The 15,931-nt window shown below is 46.4% G+C and overlaps 8 protein-coding genes across 8 annotated transcripts; 4 read left to right on the top strand and 4 right to left on the bottom strand.

The window, feature by feature from the left end:
* Positions 1–1,171: 1,171 nt before the first annotated feature.
* AGABI2DRAFT_191302 (hypothetical protein) lies at positions 1,172–2,260 on the bottom strand (the record flags this gene model as incomplete). Its single annotated transcript, XM_006459238.1, has 6 exons — positions 1,172–1,485; positions 1,551–1,690; positions 1,753–1,834; positions 1,886–1,990; positions 2,048–2,130; positions 2,187–2,260. Coding segments are annotated over 6 exons (629 nt in total), but the record flags the coding sequence as incomplete, so codon positions are not given.
* A 655-nt stretch (positions 2,261–2,915) lies between these two features.
* AGABI2DRAFT_65527 (hypothetical protein) lies at positions 2,916–3,710 on the top strand (the record flags this gene model as incomplete). Its single annotated transcript, XM_006459239.1, has 2 exons — positions 2,916–3,581; positions 3,633–3,710. The coding sequence occupies 2 exons, from the start codon at positions 2,916–2,918 to the stop codon at positions 3,708–3,710; spliced, it is 744 nt and encodes a 247-aa protein (XP_006459302.1).
* Positions 3,711–3,866: 156 nt separating this feature from the next.
* On the top strand, positions 3,867–5,340 carry AGABI2DRAFT_191304 (hypothetical protein). The gene is made up of 8 exons (XM_006459240.1): positions 3,867–3,949; positions 4,009–4,089; positions 4,179–4,303; positions 4,366–4,439; positions 4,462–4,466; positions 4,571–4,617; positions 4,673–4,752; positions 4,808–5,340. The coding sequence occupies exons 1-8, from the start codon at positions 3,883–3,885 to the stop codon at positions 5,109–5,111; spliced, it is 783 nt and encodes a 260-aa protein (XP_006459303.1). The 5' UTR covers positions 3,867–3,882; the 3' UTR covers positions 5,112–5,340.
* A 494-nt stretch (positions 5,341–5,834) lies between these two features.
* Positions 5,835–6,958, top strand: AGABI2DRAFT_149467 (hypothetical protein; the record flags this gene model as incomplete). Its single annotated transcript, XM_006459241.1, has 7 exons — positions 5,835–5,858; positions 5,912–5,966; positions 6,017–6,091; positions 6,175–6,256; positions 6,422–6,615; positions 6,670–6,788; positions 6,842–6,958. 7 exons carry the CDS (start codon positions 5,835–5,837, stop codon positions 6,956–6,958), a joined length of 666 nt encoding a protein of 221 aa, XP_006459304.1.
* A 316-nt stretch (positions 6,959–7,274) lies between these two features.
* Positions 7,275–8,273, bottom strand: AGABI2DRAFT_116280 (hypothetical protein; the record flags this gene model as incomplete). Its single annotated transcript, XM_006459242.1, has 5 exons — positions 7,275–7,309; positions 7,373–7,565; positions 7,620–7,820; positions 7,883–8,154; positions 8,210–8,273. 5 exons carry the CDS (start codon positions 8,271–8,273, stop codon positions 7,275–7,277), a joined length of 765 nt encoding a protein of 254 aa, XP_006459305.1.
* A 382-nt stretch (positions 8,274–8,655) lies between these two features.
* AGABI2DRAFT_116281 (hypothetical protein) lies at positions 8,656–10,750 on the bottom strand (the record flags this gene model as incomplete). The annotated part of the gene is made up of 9 exons (XM_006459243.1): positions 8,656–9,464; positions 9,514–9,624; positions 9,675–9,685; positions 9,736–9,902; positions 9,956–10,071; positions 10,130–10,282; positions 10,335–10,355; positions 10,406–10,640; positions 10,688–10,750. 9 exons carry the CDS (start codon positions 10,748–10,750, stop codon positions 8,656–8,658), a joined length of 1,686 nt encoding a protein of 561 aa, XP_006459306.1.
* Positions 10,751–11,132: 382 nt separating this feature from the next.
* Positions 11,133–14,103, bottom strand: AGABI2DRAFT_184029 (hypothetical protein; the record flags this gene model as incomplete). The annotated part of the gene is made up of 11 exons (XM_006459244.1): positions 11,133–11,752; positions 11,807–11,995; positions 12,052–12,071; positions 12,125–12,177; positions 12,312–12,371; positions 12,421–12,477; positions 12,529–12,561; positions 12,618–12,647; positions 12,703–13,127; positions 13,180–13,608; positions 14,001–14,103. The coding sequence occupies 11 exons, from the start codon at positions 14,101–14,103 to the stop codon at positions 11,133–11,135; spliced, it is 2,019 nt and encodes a 672-aa protein (XP_006459307.1).
* An 844-nt stretch (positions 14,104–14,947) lies between these two features.
* Positions 14,948–15,893, top strand: AGABI2DRAFT_184030 (hypothetical protein). The gene is made up of 2 exons (XM_006459245.1): positions 14,948–15,122; positions 15,182–15,893. Exon 2 carries the CDS (start codon positions 15,192–15,194, stop codon positions 15,750–15,752), a length of 561 nt encoding a protein of 186 aa, XP_006459308.1. The 5' UTR covers positions 14,948–15,122; positions 15,182–15,191; the 3' UTR covers positions 15,753–15,893.
* The last annotated feature ends 38 nt before the right edge of the window (positions 15,894–15,931 follow it).

The raw sequence follows: 15,931 nt of genomic DNA on the forward strand, positions 1-15,931 counted from the left end.
TGGTGGTCCTGGTGTCACTGGTTGTACATGTAAATCTGTGCGGTCTGTCTGTCTCAGAAGGTATTTCTTAGAGCGGCTCTTATGCAGTCCCGCTAGTGTCTCAACTTGATTCAAGTGGCCGCGGAGGATCAACTTGTCTCGTGCAGACAGAATCCTCACCAATTTCATATTCGTATACTAAAGGTTTTTTGTTACGTAGTAAATTGATGAGAAGGACAGTACTTAGCACTGCTGGTACATCCTCATGACTCATACCCCGATGCATACGCATGAGCTAGATCCCGAAGCGTAATGAAGCCTGAGTGGGTCGGTAAACAGGAGCCACGATTTTCCCAGCGAGTCAATCTTTATGACTCGTATGTAGGAGAAGTCGGTGTCTACATCTCAGTAAAAGCCGAGATGGAAGAGCTGAGATGCATGATACAGATGTTATCAAAACATCAGGACAGCCGAGTTGACGAATAAAACAAAAAAAATCTGCATAGTAATCGATCTTCCGATTCCATTCGTCTACTCCAACGGCGTTATCCAATCCGAGATCGGTATATGCAGTGTCGTAGCTCCTATACAAACACAGTTAGAGAGCGATCCAACGACTTGGCCCATAACGTTTCGGTGATTAGATGGGAGGATGGCAACGAGGCTTGGCGATGATCGATAACAATAAAATGTCATCTTTGCACGGGCAGAAGGTCAGTCGCGATATGGTTTGACTCGCCGTCATAATTATCGAATCCGGGGCTTGCTCTCCATATTACCCAGGAACCGATTAAATGAACCGGTGGTGAGTGCGACGGTGATGAATTAAGTACCTCATGAGATGAGGAGGTTCCATCTCTTGTCTTCATGGGCCCATGGCCTAGAAAAGCAAGTAAATCTCGAAGGAAGGAACCTTCAACCGCCCTTGGATATAATGGTCAGTGCAGGAGAGCTTGATCGCGAGGTTTTATGAATTGGTGTAGATGAAGTCCGGGCCCTTGTAAAAGGGGGTTAGGTGGATAAAGATTCTAAAAAGGTTCTCGCCAGTTGTCCTAAAGGTACCACTTGAGTAACTGATCGTTCAGAGATCCAAGGCTGGAGATAGTGAGTCGTAGAACCCGTAGCCATGGATGCCTCGGGGCTGTTGAATATACCACCGGTGAGGCTTGCAATCGGAGCTTACTTACAGACATGGATATTCCGAAGAACGGATATTGAAATGCTGGTCTAATATTCAAAACAGATCATACAAATAATGTAATTCGGGTGGGATAGACAAGCGGAAGGGAAAGTGACAGAGAAAGGACACACTTGGAGCTGCTGTGGCACGGTGGACGAGTAGTGCAGGAGTGGGTTGAGGATCAGAAGCATATCCGATAACTTGCATATCGGCCGCTCGTTTCGCTTGGTCTTGTAATTTTGACCACTTGACCACGCCGCAAGCCATAATACCGCGCCACTGGATCCGCTAATTGAATACGCGGTAATTGAGTTTCTTTGAGACGGCTAAAAGGCACGCAAAAGTAAACCAAAGATCCGTGGAGAGTTTTTAGCAAGATTGGGTTACGCACTACTTTTCGAGTAAAACCTTTTTCTCCTCCGGTGTAAGGACCTCGTGTCGTGGCACCAAAGTATGATGGACTATGTTGACGAGGAGATCAGCTTCCGAGAATTCTTCCAGCCGGTACTGTGCAGACATTGCAACTATAACCTGTAAAAGTATTCTCAAGATTCGCGTTTTGTGGTGGATCGCGAAGGTGATGATCTTCTCACTTTGCGGGCTGAAGGAGTCATGTTCCCCGGGAAAACAATGATGCCTCGTTGAATTGACTTTTCCTCGAGGATGCTAAGAAGCCTGGGCTATATGAGCGTTACTTCTTAACAGTGAAACGTGTACGAGACCCACTTTCGCATTGTCTTGACACCGACGCTTCTTTCGTCAGTAAAGTACACGAAGATCTGATCTGTTGGATTCGCTCGAGAGGTGGTGTAAAAATTAAGCTGGTTGCGGCTTTCAACGCCGAAATGTCGATAAGGTGCATCAAGGATAATGTTATCGTCAACTTACTCTACCATGCCGCTATTATTGGCGTACTGATCGCGAAAATGCTGTAGGTCCATATGAATTTCTTCGTCTGACACCAGAAATCCCTGAAAGGTGCATGTATTGGATGGTGCGAGATGACCTGAAAAGAGAAAGAACACACTCTGTCTCTGACCAGCTCATGAATTGTCCTGTTGACTTTCCATAGCTTTGCAGTTTCATCGACGTCGCCCATGGTAGATACTGAACAAGAAAGAGTCAAGCATAGCAGAAAAGTTGACACGTGATTCAAACTCCGATCATTGTTCCTCGCCATCGCGCTGGACCACTCCCGCTATGCCTCCACAACCAAATGGCCATGCCTTGCAGACCACCGTCGCTCTCAGCGACTCACTTATGGTGAGGATTCAATGTACCGAAATGTGGCGCCGCTTTTGACTGTGTGTCAACAGTCCAAATACAAACCCGCCAAGATATTCAAAAATGTGGTGGACTCGCCCGCATCGGGGTCGTCTGCCTTACGAACAAACAATGGTCCCAGACATGTTACGGGTATAACCTTTGATGATAGAGGTGACCAGATTGTAACAGCGGCGGAGGATGAAACATTTCGCGTCTGGAATTGTAAAACTGGCAAGCAAGTTTCTTATCGTAACGTTCGAGGGCTATTCTCATCGACGCTCTCAGAGCCATCAAGACATTATACTCAAGAAAGTATGGTGTAGATTTGCCTCGTTTCACGCATAAGAACACCAATATCATCCATGCCTCGACCAAAGAGGACGATTCCATTCGGTATCATTCGCTCCACGACAACAAGTACCTGCAGTATTACAGGGGACACAAAGGGAGAGTCATTTCTTTGGAAATATCACCCATAGACGACGGGTTCATGTCGGCGTCGATGGACAAGACAGTTCGGTTGTGGGATTTACGGTCACCTTCCTGTCGGGGAGTTTTAGCGCTCCCCGCCCCGCCTATAATTGCATACGATGCATCTGGACTAGTGTTCGCTGTCGCTGTGAACCATTACTCGCGGATTCTCCTCTACGACCAAGCGAATTTTGATAAAGCTCCCTTCCTAACCATCATCCTCGAAGATCCGACACTGTCGATGATTAGTTATCCCCCAAGGCCCATCTACATCACATCCCTCGCTTTCTCTTCCAATACGAAATATCTACTTGTTGGGTGTTCGGGTGATGCTCATTATATTCTGGACGCGTTCGAAGGGCATTTATTGGCTAAATTGGAAGGGCACGTTGGTCTGGAACGAAGAAGCACAACTTCTCCCCCAAGTATAGAACCTGCGAAGGGAAGTAGTGGTGAAGAAGTGGGTTGGACTCCTGATAGCAAATATGTGATTGGCGGTAGTTTGGATGGGAGGATTTTGATCTGGGATGCGCAGAATCTACCTCAGCGAATGGGACCTGTGGATCTGAAGGCTCATCCGCTTAGATTGCGTCCTTTAGTCGTGTTGGAAGGTCATCCTGGGCCTTCTAGATGCGTAAAGTTTAACCCGAGGTACAATATGATGGTCACTGCTGGTTCGGAACTGGTGAGTATTTTGCGTAGCCTGGATCAAATGATTCTGACAGATTGTTGGCAGGCATTTTGGTTACCAGATTATAGCGTCGACGCAGATGAGGTAGCTCGGGATCTGCTACGAAAGAAGGGGGTGTTGTGAGCTCAGCTAGTGTATCAATATGTACAGCTAATTTAATCCATCGTCCCTTTGTTCGCAAGTTCTATTTTTCTTTCGGAACGAAACACGTGATTTGTGATATTCCAATCACGTGTAGCAATTCATAGTCTCATGGACGTGGCACTAGAGACTCTACACTACCCTTCACCCGGCAATGCGTTTCGCCCGTCTATCTTCAACAATCCTCTCCTTAGCTATTCTCGCAACCTCCGTTGCTGCCGGTAGGGTTTAATGTGCTCAGAATTTTGCCTTCTTAGTCACTCATTGGTCATCCATCTAGTTGAAGTCATACAAAATGTCGAAATCACCGAACCCGAAGTAGTCGCAACAGCAGCTTTTGCGGAGTCTAACCCTTTCCACCGTGCGTTTTTTGTATCCAGTCATAACTGTGTTACACAGTCTCGCTAACTTTTATTTCCTGACTCGTCGGTCCATCTCCGACGCGTATAGAAATCGTCAACGGAGAGAAAAACACCCTGACTCTATCAGTGGAGAACAAGTCGGACCGGAATGTAACACTGGTTGCCATTGCTGGATCCCTACACCACCCGGATACAGATGTGCTCATAAAAAACGTGGGTACTTTCTTTCAACGTCGGTGTATGTTGTTGAATGGCTAATTGGGTATTGTTACCAGTTGACATCACTCAATTATAATATGCCTCTAATTGAAAACTTCAACATCAACCTTCCCTACATGTTCTATAGCGAGTGAGCAATCCCCGAGGACATAGTTCATCACTGCATACCGATACTGACCATCTTGATTTTAAAGATTCAAGGTATCTCATTTCATTAAGTTTGTCTCGTGAAACAGTGATTTGATCCAGGAATATCCGATCAGCCAGGTGAAGCCCGTTTGAACGTGTGGTTAGAACACGCTGTCGAGGTTTGATGACCGTATCTCAAACTTATGGTTATGCGCTTACAGTTCCGAAACTTAGGACCAAAAATATCGCGTTCAGGTATATGATTCTATCGTGACTATTGTCGAACCGGAAATTTCTTGGCTGGATTGGAAGATGTATGGTTTATCCAACGTATATTTCGACATTGGCCCTAATTAGATGTCATTCTAGGTGGTCGACTTATTTGGTTGTCGCGGGTCTGCTCGGTGGTCTTTCATATTTCGCCTACATGACCTTTGTCCCGCAACCCAAGAAGCGTAGCAAAAAAGCAGCACCAGTTGTCAGCGCTCCTGTCGGCACGGTCACCGCTACCGGTTCTGGTGGCTATCAAGAGGAATGGATCCCTGAACACCACCTCCGCAAAGGCAAGAAGACCAAACAGACTGGTGGTGTTACTTCCGGAACTAGCGCAGATGAAATGAGTGGTGCTGATGCAAGTGGTACCGAGGGTAAGAAGAGGAAGGGGCGCAAGTGAGATTGGAGATTCATGGGAATGCCAATAGGCTGGAGTCGGTTGGGACAGTATGCCAAAAGAAATATCTATTGTTTTGGGGTCAATTAATCTTAATCAGCATTCCGGTAATCATTCGTTTCTGCGCGCTCGATGCGCAAATAGTTGACGCGGCTGTAATTTTCCGTCCGTGGCAGTGATTTAGTGTAACGCTTGCCAACGAATTCCAAAGCAAGGTGGAATAGCTCCACGCACAGGCAGACATGGGAGCTAAACGTGAGCATTAAGGCCAACAATGATCATTTTCCAGTGCACTATGACATTGCTTGATGAAACTGCTTTATTGATGACATTGGGCGCATCAAAAGATAGGACTGAAAGGGCAAGGTCAACTTATTTGTTGGTACATTGTGGGATGTTTTTTTTGAAACTGCATCTTATCAAAAGTAAAATAGCCGTTGACAGATGCAACAGCTCGACATGCGGTGAGATGGTGAACAGAGAATGATAAAGCAGAGTTGGCTACCCATTGCGCGACAAAACGACGGGGTACATGGCTGAATTGTGTCCATGGAGCGCGTCTAGAGGGTGCCTAGAAGGTGCCTGTGGGGCAGAGGAACAAGGGCAGAACAAGGGCCAGTTGGATTGCGGTGATGGCCATGATGAAAGTGTTTGGCTGTGTTTGGCAGGACAGGCATAAGATAGGGCGTTGCTGTTGTCCCAACCGAATACCTCTCCTTCTCCCCAATGGCAAACAACGCTGCGTCCAGAGTATGTCCTCCCCACAAACCGCCCTCAGTTTCTTGGCTTATGCTCTATTTCAGGCTGCTCAGGCCCAGTTCCTGAGAGAATACAAGCTCGTAGTGGTCGGAGGAGGAGGCAAGTGCTACCCGCCCTTACAAGCTAGCAAGTCCTAAAGTCGTGTACAGGTGTTGGAAAGTCTGCATTGACTATCCAATTCATTAAAAGCCATTTCGTGGACGAGTACGACCCAACTATTGAGGGTGAGCTTCTTTCTCACCAATCAATCCCCCTCCAGGTTATGACATTTCGGAACATTTGTGCTAACATTCTCGTCTTAAAACAGACTCGTACAGGAAACAATGCGTCATTGATGAAGAGGTCGCCCTTCTCGATGTCCTGGATACTGCTGGTCAAGAAGAATATGGGTCAGTGTGCTCTCCTGAATAAATTCCGAAGCAGTCCCCGATTTTTTTTCCTTTCGTCTCGTGATTCGACTATGAAAATGGTCTTCCACGAGGCGAAGCTTTCATTTCCCGGCATAATTCAGTTATACGACCCTGGATCTAACCCTATATGTACTTATTTTCCAGTGCCATGCGGGAGCAATACATGCGTACTGGGGAGGGATTTCTTCTCGTCTACAGCATCACCGCGCGTAGCTCCTTTGAAGAAATCAACCAGTTTTACCAGCAAATTTTGAGGGTCAAAGATCAAGATTCTTTCCCTGTTATTGTCGTTGCAAACAAGTGCGATTTGGAATATGAACGCCAAGTTGGTATGAACGGTATGTTGTTAAACCTTGGAGTATATCAGGGCCCAGTAGTGACGCAACCTACAGAGGGCCGAGATCTCGCGAGACACTTTGGCTGCAAATTCATCGAGACGTCTGCCAAACAACGAATAAACGTGGATGAAGCTTTCAGCAATCTTGTTCGTGAAATCCGAAAATATAACAAGGTCGGTTTTCCACATCACACGCAGATTTTACAAACTCATTGGTACTTTTATAGGACCAACAAACAGGCCGCCCTCTCCACGGCAGCGGTGGTGGAGCCGGCGGTTATGGTGGCAAGGACCACAATGACGATGGAGGTGCTGGCTGCTGCGGCGGTTGCGTTATTCTTTAAGAGGGGCCATTCTCCTCTTTTTCATCGTATTTTCGTTTTCGCTAGAGCGATTCCCGTGACTTTTATTCCTCCACGATACCTTGTCTGAACTTGTACTACCCGCCTTGGTTCCTTGGCATCGACACCCTCGCGTTATCATTGGATCTTACCTGGGAGAACCTTTTTTTTTCGAAGTTCTAAAGACACCCATGTATATTAGCTAGACAAACTTTTGCTTTTCAAGCCTTCCAGCAGCTCTATGAACTTGTCGTTGTGTTCCATCTTGTTCTGAGAAGAGTCGGGTTTAGACTCGATTAAACAAGGGCATGATTGATATTCAGAGTTCAGCAAGTTCTTTATCCTTATCCGTTACTAAAAGGTAAGTATGTGTTATCAATCGCACGCCCCCTGGTCAACCGTAAAACTAAAACCCACCTCGCGCACTTGGTTCAATATGTTCGTCGTTGGTAATCCCAATAGAATCAATACCCAGTTCATATCTTCCTGCTGAGCCGCTGCGTGCACCGAGTATAGAAATTCCAATGCTTCGAATTTTGTCTTTGTACATTTCTACTTTAGCTTCCGAGACTTCACCGAAATTCGTCTGAACGAAGCTATCGAATGGGATCTAAATTTCCAAGATTGAATAGTTTGAAAGCCGAACCATGAGAACTAGACGCACATAGATATTTTCCCAACCTCCATCTCGTCGTTTGAAGAAGAGACGATGTTGCCATAAGTCGGTTGTCACAGGAGTTTCAGTTTGTATATTGCAGAAATATGAGTTGTGTGTTGCTTCATCGCCACCTAGACGAAGGCGAAGTGAGAGGTAACGATGATTTGAAACGTCATCTGTGAGTTCTCCAAACAACGTAGGTCGTCTCTATTCGTTGTCTTATATGTCAAATTCACTTTCCCTCCTGTTTGAGAATACGCGGAACGTACTTTATTTCGAAAACCAGCATACCCTCCATTTACTTTACTTTCCAAACCAGCTTTCACACCTAACCGCATATCACCCCAAAACACACCAGTAGCTTCTTTGCCAATTTCAGCATTAACTTTCGCGTTTTTATTCAATTCGAAATGCACGGTAGATGTTCCACCGATATCGGCATCACAGCCAGTAGCTATCTGTTTGATGTCTTGTTCAGAATTGAACGTGAATAGTGTTCGGGGTGAGCGTGAAGGTGCTTCGAGCCCCTTCATGAGTACCACTATAGGTGTTCAGCTTGGATATGTATGTGATCTAGAAAGCGAAGTTTGGCGTACCGCGCATGGTACTCTCGTGGATGATTTGGGCAGTCCTGCTGAGATACAGAGATAAGTTAGACATGGCGACTTGACGATGGTTGTGTGCAAGCCAAGTTTGTCATTGACGTCAGTAGCTTTGATTACATCATCTCGAAAGTGCTTATAAGTTGTGATTTCCGAATTGGCGCGTCAAGCTTCGAAGAACGCACTGCGTCTCTTACTTATCACACACAAGAGACTGTTCCAAACAGTTCATACAAGTATGACTAGCAGTACAACATGAAGACGGATACAAGAGGAATACAAAACAAAAAAGCAAACGTCACCTGCAACGCCGTTCAAATGTCAAATTTGAGTTGAGAGAGAAATCGAAATGAGCAGAGTACCGAGCCTCGCTACACAATGAAGAAAACCATCCAGATGTTCATCATCCAAAAATAAAAATAAAAATAAAAATAGTTAACTCAGAAAAATCCAGGTTCGGTGGTCGGAGAAGGTCGATATGAGTTAAGGGACGCAGAGCTTTGAAGCAGCAAAGGCCGGAGCGTAGGTGAAGATGAGGACAATGATTCATTCCGAGAGTATGGTGAGGTAGCCGGGCTATGGCCTGTGGATAACATCAAAGGACGGTGGCCTGGTGGAGAAAATGTTGGTTTCACAGCGCTCAGCGCAGGCTGTACGAGGGTCCGTTTGGAGGACCAAGATTGCGACACGCGATGCGTTGCCCAATGCTCATTTTGTCTCCCTCTGGGAGGTGGTACAATGGTCCAGACACCTTCCGGTGTGACTATCGGAGATGGCTGCCGGGCTCCTGAGTTAGAATCTATGCTTGAAATAGATGAGGAGGGCGAAGTTCTGAAACGCCGAGGAGCCGGGAGACTCCGACTACTTGTATCTACGGCTACCGCTGTGCGCCTTTCGACAGCAGGTGGGGGCACTGCAATCATATGTGCATGCTGGTCAACAGGTGTCATGGAACGGCCCAAAGACATCCTGCTGCTGTCACTTCCATCCCTTTCATGCATAAGTCGTGAGTTTAGCTGAGAAGTCCTCCTTGAATCTCTGAAAGGTGATCCGTACAAGGGAGCAGGGGGTTGATTCTGGGTCATCGGTGGCCATGAGATGAATTTTTGATCCTTGTCATCTTGCTCTAAGTATCCTGATGGACCGAAACTCGCCATTGTCTTGCGAAAATCGTTAGGGTCAGTCCTGCCATAGAAAGCAGGCCCGAGAATGCGGAAAGTGTTGTACAACACTAACGCATTGACAACGCCTAGATCAGTTAGTAAGATACATACAGTCACATGAAGTCAAAATCCTACCCAGAAGGAACCAGCAGACAAACGCAAACACCATTGCTTCCCAAGTCATTTTAAAGCCTGAAATTGCCAAAAGATACGTCACCGAATAGGGGACTAATAGTGTGATATAGGCTATTGCTGCGGTAAGTGACTTTCTTGTACAATAGATGAAGATGGCATACCAATTGGATACCTGAAAAATAGGTAAAAGGTTGTTCATAATCGAATTCAGGAGCCACGTACCATAACATACTCTTCGCGAGCTTTACCATGAAACGGTGGTAGTTGTCCTTGTCCGCGTCGCCAGGCTCAAATAGTAATTTGAGACCTCCCTTAACTCTTAAAGTACCCCGTTGCACAAGGAATACGAACGAATACAAAAATGCTGAAAGGATAGATGCAACAAAAATCTACTTATGCCATCAGCTGAACCATCATATGAGAGGTTATCAAGCGTCTTTACCGGAAGCAAGTGGAATATAAACTGGTCCTTCGGAAATGCCGGACGAACACCACATGACAAACCAGACGGTCCATAAATCGAACCTTCTGCCTTGTGCAGGAGTAGTGGCACAACAGCTGAAAGGCATTGAATGTGAAATCTGTCAAAATAACGCTAATCCGATAGTATACTCACCAACAAGTACAGCAATGACCCAACCCATGACCATGGTGGGTACAGAGATACACATTGACTTTTTTTTCTTCAACACGAGCGAGTTGAATGTGTGAACCGCGATTGCGACGGTAAAATATGCCGAGGCCCAATTTCCAACCTGCATTATGAAAGCTAGAAACGTAGATCAGGTTTCACAGCCTATTTGATCGGGGTAGAAACACACCTTGTGCTTGACAGACTCCACCTAATAGAGGTATGTATTCGATAAAAAACTAAGACAAGAGAAGACGTTACCTTCTGTGATACCCCTGTTCACCAGCCACTGTAGTCCAATGAGCCCGGCAGCGCTGCTCATCATATTGCCGACAAGTAAACAGGCTGCATAATTTCCCAACTGTGTACTGAAGAAAGCATATTCCCGTGATTGAGCGGCATTTGGATTGCGCAGCTTCTTCAGAGCGAGCCACATGATTCTTAAGGCAACAGATGCTAGTGCCACCGTTGATAGGATAGCGAATGCATTTACTACCTGACAAACTCTTAGTTTGAAAATATTCATAAGAGTGAGTGACTTACGACAGCACCCGCAAAGAATTTCTGCGGGATCGGAATGAATTCTCTGTTGAAGGTGAAGGCCATAATGGATTGAATTTTAGATATGTATGAGTCGCGCGAAGATGAGGAAGTCGAGAAAAACAAGCTCGGTCGTCCTGCGCCGGGGTACAAAATAACCCTCCAAGGGTCAACAGGAGCCGGCCCGACGAAGTAAGGAAAAGGAAAAGGGAAGGAAAGTAAGATGGTCGCGGTAGACGTTCGAAAGGTGGAGTAGGAAAAGAGAGCCCCTCGAGTGCACAACTACTGCATACAAGTATGTAATTACTCTGATGGGTTTGTGGTTTGATCGAAATGCCTAGCAACTGGCCCGACAGAAGCCGCCAATCACACACACCATCATTCCTGGTTATTGAATAAACCGTCAGATCGAGAAAAAAAATCACATGGATCTCACATAAATCTAAGATCACTTTCTCATAAAGTACTTATCAAGCCCTTGAGGTTCTTTCCGACTCCTTTTTTGAGCCGCTCCTGCCGGTACGGGTCTCAGTGCTTTTCTCTTGTAGTTTTTGGCGGCCACACCACGATCATCAGGAGCCTTTGAAAGGTCCTCGGCGAAATGGAAATCTTCGTGTTCAGATCGGGTGATTGACAAAGCTATTCTTTGAGTGTCGTCGTCCGCGTGAGACATGTGGTCGGGAAGCTTGAATTCCTCCCCGCAACGGGGACAGCTCCATGACAGGTTTGACTTGCTTCCACGTGGTTGCACGTCAGGCAGAGCGTCTTCTCCATCGTTGTCGACAGCCGTAGCAGCATCGGGATCAGCTGAAAAATTTTCTGCCTCGACTCTAGGTCGTTGTTTCGGAGTGCTTATCGAACTTGATTTGAGAAACCCCTCAATACTTTTTTGCCCCTGTTCCGCAATATCGATACCGGTGAAAGCCAATGACAGATAATTGACCACCACGGTCTTATTTGTACCGACGGTCTCATTCCATAATTTATTACCAGCATGAGCGATGACATCAACAGTTGCCTTGCGGACGAACGGAAAGGGCGCTTGCTTCGAACGTCCATCGTCATACGCTGTCATCGTCATCAGCGATCGTTTCTTTTCGCTAGTAACGGGAGTAGATTTACCTCTCCTTGCATGTAAGACGAGCGTCTTTGGCCATAGATTAGGGTTTTCCTCGCGAGCGTCATTAAGGCGCAAGGCCAACTCGGCAGCAAGAACTCGAATCCAATGATGTCCTTCAGACGTGTTCTTGATGGGCTTAGGAAGGTTCTTCGATGCCAACATACTTTTGTTAACTTTTCCCTTCTCTTTGACTACCAAAATAAAAATAAAAATCTGGACTGCCATCAGAATAAAACGGAAAACTTGCCCTCGTTCCTATCAATACCACTGTCGAAAATTTAATGCTTAAGGAGGCAAAACCCGATACATGAACGACATACCGAAGAACTTCATACACCCAAATGGCGTTCTCTCCAAATTTGTTTTGCATTTCCTCTACTGGCGTGAGTCAACCAGCCGTACTACCAAATGACGGGCATACCGAGAGATATTGTCCTAGAAACCGTAGACTGATTAAACGCACAAATTTGAAGCCATCAAGGTGTAACCTTACAGAAGATCGCCAACGGTAGATACGTCGTATTCTTTGGCGAGCGCCTCACCAAGTTTACCACCCAAGAACCTGATCTCAAGTAGAGTAAGATAGTGCCTTTCGGACCAAATGGCTGCAACATACCTTTCGGAACGGCAAAGGTCTTAGATAGGATGGTATCGCCCCATTCCTCAAAATGCTCTAGATCAAAGGATTCTAATTGAGTTCGACGGAAAGCAAAGCGAAACTCACTTGACTGTTCGGTTTCTTGTATGAAGCTGTCAGCTGTAAGTTGACATCATCAAATCGAATTGCTATTACGGAGGACTGGGTGGACGAGCCTTGGCGAGGAATTTATTTCTTGCGATTCCCTGAAAGATGCGAGTTTAGAATTAACGCGCAACCACATTCTGGTAGTGCACCTACCGCTGATGTAGTATATCCCATTTCCCTCACTTGCGCCCGAGCCTCGCCCATTAATTCAGCTGCAATTGACAGCGCCACGTCGTGCCAAGTGGTAGTAAATTGCTCCTTTTCGTCAAATTCGGTCCCTTTTGCCACAGTATCACTCGTCTCGCCGCTATTCTCCGTTTCACCATCGTTCGAAATACCTGAATCTGAGATAGTTTTACTCTCGGCTTCGTTCTCTTCTTCAGACGGCGGACGATGTAACGATACGACATGTCCAGTCCCAAGCTCAGCCCATTTCAACTGTGGGGGTGGAGGTAACGGGGTATCGATACCGTGCTCGGCGTCTTTCGGCACGTGTGCGAGGTATGGATATCGTTGCAGCAGAATCTCCTTGACTGTCTTCGTGTAGTCGAAAAAAGCTTCGTCAATGGATGCCCTTTCTAGTACAACCCAACATTCAAGACAAGTCAAAAACATTGATATGGGACATACCTATCTCCACAGAAGTCGGTAAACTCGCTTTAAACCTCGCTGCAATCTTCACACTTTCTCTCCGATAGTAATCCAAAGAAACTTTATGCGTATTCGTGTCGACTGTATCCCAGTATGCAGGTTGCGCGTCTCCTTCTTTGTATGTAGCTACATGGACAACCTTCAAGTGCGGGCATAATTTGAGGGCTTCCTTCAACCTGATCATACGTGTAATTCCGAACTCTCTTGCAGGATAATTCACCGCAATTAAAGCATCCCACTGTAACACGACAAGAGGTATTTCTCGATCTACGCCAAGGCGTACCATTTCGCAAGTGGCGTAAAAGGCATCACTGTCGCAGAGGGCAACAACACGCAGGGGGTCTCTGGCTCCGAAATTGTTAGAGAGGACGTGGCGATAGGTGATGACAGGTTCAAGGTCAAAGAATTCTGGGTCGGAAAGTGAGATTGGGTCTGCTTTCCCTTTCCCTTTCCATGGAGTTTGAGGTTTAGGTGACGTCGGAGGCATCTGCCCCCCTAAGAATTAAGATGGGGAAGGGATCAAACCCAAGTTGATTGAGTCAAGTTGCAGTGAGACAAAAAAGACGAAACATCATTATTTTGATAGCGCGTGATGCTACTGGTATTTATGTATGGCCATGACTTCACGACTGGTTCACAGCTTCACCTGCCGCTAACAACGATGCATTGCACTACCATTGCGAAGAGCTGTTCCTCGCAATCAGTACTGTCCTTGTATTACTATTCCTGTCCCAGCATCAGTGTCCCCTCGGGCCAGTGCAGAAACTCCGAGTCTCCTCTTTCTCCGGATCAGCTGTCACGGTCACATTCTTTTTCTCCTTCGTTCATCATCGTCATGATCATCCAGAGTACGTGCGCATCATCAACATCAATAAATCGACCATCCGACGCGTAAGTCGCCATATCTTTAACGAGATATGTTTTCACTGACGTACTTATAGTTTTTACAGATTTTTTTTCCCTTTAATCGTGGGTGATCCCAGCCAGACTCCTTATTATTCTTGCTCTATTGGGCTTGTCCCGAAGAGCGTCATTCTTCTGTATGCAATCCGTTCTTTAAGAAATCAAGTCTTGCACTGTTTTACCGCGAACAGTCTCTTGCTATGGAAGCAATATATGTAAGAACACACACGAGCCCCCAAACAGGATCAGGAAAATGTTCGGTGGTGAATGGAGACAAAATTTATCCGCCAAACGGCTCCGTAAAGTCGCCAGTCACCCCAGAATGAAGAGCCGGTCCAGTTTACTCCGAATGTATCCCAGGCCAAAGATTTTGAGAGTGCGTGATGGTGGAAGGCAGACACGGGATGGCTTGGGTTTGCTCCAATCCAACCCATCGATTACAGTGGCGTCTGGTTTGATTCACTGAGCCACATACCACGGACACCGACCATTGCAGACAGCGGAATCTACTCGCTGTTTGGACCTCTACGGACGATATGGCTTCAGGCGGAGGAGGCACTTATCGACACGGCGAATATTTTACGGGAAAATCTCAACTCTCCTTCGTTCAACCATTTCCTCCTCGATCTTGGAAGTATCACCTAGAGCATGCCACCGACGAACTTGCTCAATATCATATCCGACAGGGGCCGAAATTGGTTCGCCATGTGGCTTGCCCTTGTCTTCTGGATGACGAGGAAAATTCCCGAAGACAAAGGTTTTAAGGAAGGGCAATCCCGAAAGAGCCAAACTCCTTTTCCCCATACCTTCATTGGAGGAAGATAGGAGCCGCTGTGTCTCATTGAAAAACCAACTAAAGTTAAGGACGTCATCAATCATTTACTGTCCGATTGTTTACCGGAGCTATATAGCTAGCCGCCTTCCTCATTAATGGGACACCTACACCTCCGTTCTGACTTGCACATAGTTTTCGGTAACTCGTCAAATCATCACTGGCAATTGTTTGTGGTTGGCTAGCAGTGAGTTGGCAAGATTTTGAGGCTCTCTACCTATTCACTAAATAAGTGACATTGAATAGCTCGCTATCGATGGCACAGCTGCACCTCGTTCCTGCACGTGGGTATTTAATTGGATCTAGTAGCACACGATTTGTGCACCAAACCGCTTGTGATATACACTTGGAGGACTATTATGCCCCGTGGGTTCAGGGTCAGCCTAAGAGGAGAGTCTGCCATACGTGTACCGCTTGGGGGATGGGGCTTCTCTTTGTCGAGAGAAAGGGAGCAGTCAACGATCCTTGGGCAACCATGCAATTCGGCCACCAATCACTCATGGTGCAAGATTTTGGCGAAGCTCCTCAGGGTCCTGGCTTAGGAGGTCTTCCTAATCTCCCAGCAGCAGGTTTGGGATTGTATTTTCCAATCGGATTAGCAGCAGGAGCGATACTGGGGCACACCGTTCTCTGGAACCATCAAACGAATGTACGACAAACACAGGTCGGACAAACCCTTCACTACCACAAGTATCGGCGCCGCATTGACCACGGATGGCGTCGACCCACCATCTATCCGCCGGGGAGCAAACATTACGAATTTGTGACGTTGTCCTTTGGATCACAGGTACAGAACTACCGTAGAATTAGTAGTTAGGCCATATTAGTTTTATGTTTACCATTCTATGTTCCTCAGTTCTGTTCCTACTTTCACTTGTTCTCAGTTGTTCTCTTCCACGCTCTGAGGACCAATGTGCACGCAGTTGAACAGTAATAAATTACACTTTTCTTCCCAAGCTTAGTACCAGGTATCACGATCGTCGCGCCACGCGTTAC

Source organism: Agaricus bisporus (assembly GCF_000300575.1).
Source record: "Agaricus bisporus var. bisporus H97 unplaced genomic scaffold AGABI2scaffold_3, whole genome shotgun sequence".
Classification (NCBI taxonomy): Eukaryota; Fungi; Basidiomycota; class Agaricomycetes; order Agaricales; family Agaricaceae; genus Agaricus; species Agaricus bisporus.

What these genes read in the sequence shown, in the direction of transcription:
- AGABI2DRAFT_191304 (XM_006459240.1), top strand. Translation starts at nt 3,883, where the DNA reads ATGCGTTTCGCCCGTCTATCTTCAACAATCCTCTCCTTAGCTATTCTC. An exon ending in CGCAACCTCCGTTGCTGCCG is followed by an intron (nt 3,950 to 4,008) that starts GTAGGGTTTAAT and finishes TCATCCATCTAG; the next exon opens with TTGAAGTCATACAAAATGTC. An exon ending in GGAGTCTAACCCTTTCCACC is followed by an intron (nt 4,090 to 4,178) that starts GTGCGTTTTTTG and finishes CGACGCGTATAG; the next exon opens with AAATCGTCAACGGAGAGAAA.
- AGABI2DRAFT_184030 (XM_006459245.1), top strand. Translation starts at nt 15,192, where the DNA reads ATGGCACAGCTGCACCTCGTTCCTGCACGTGGGTATTTAATTGGATCT.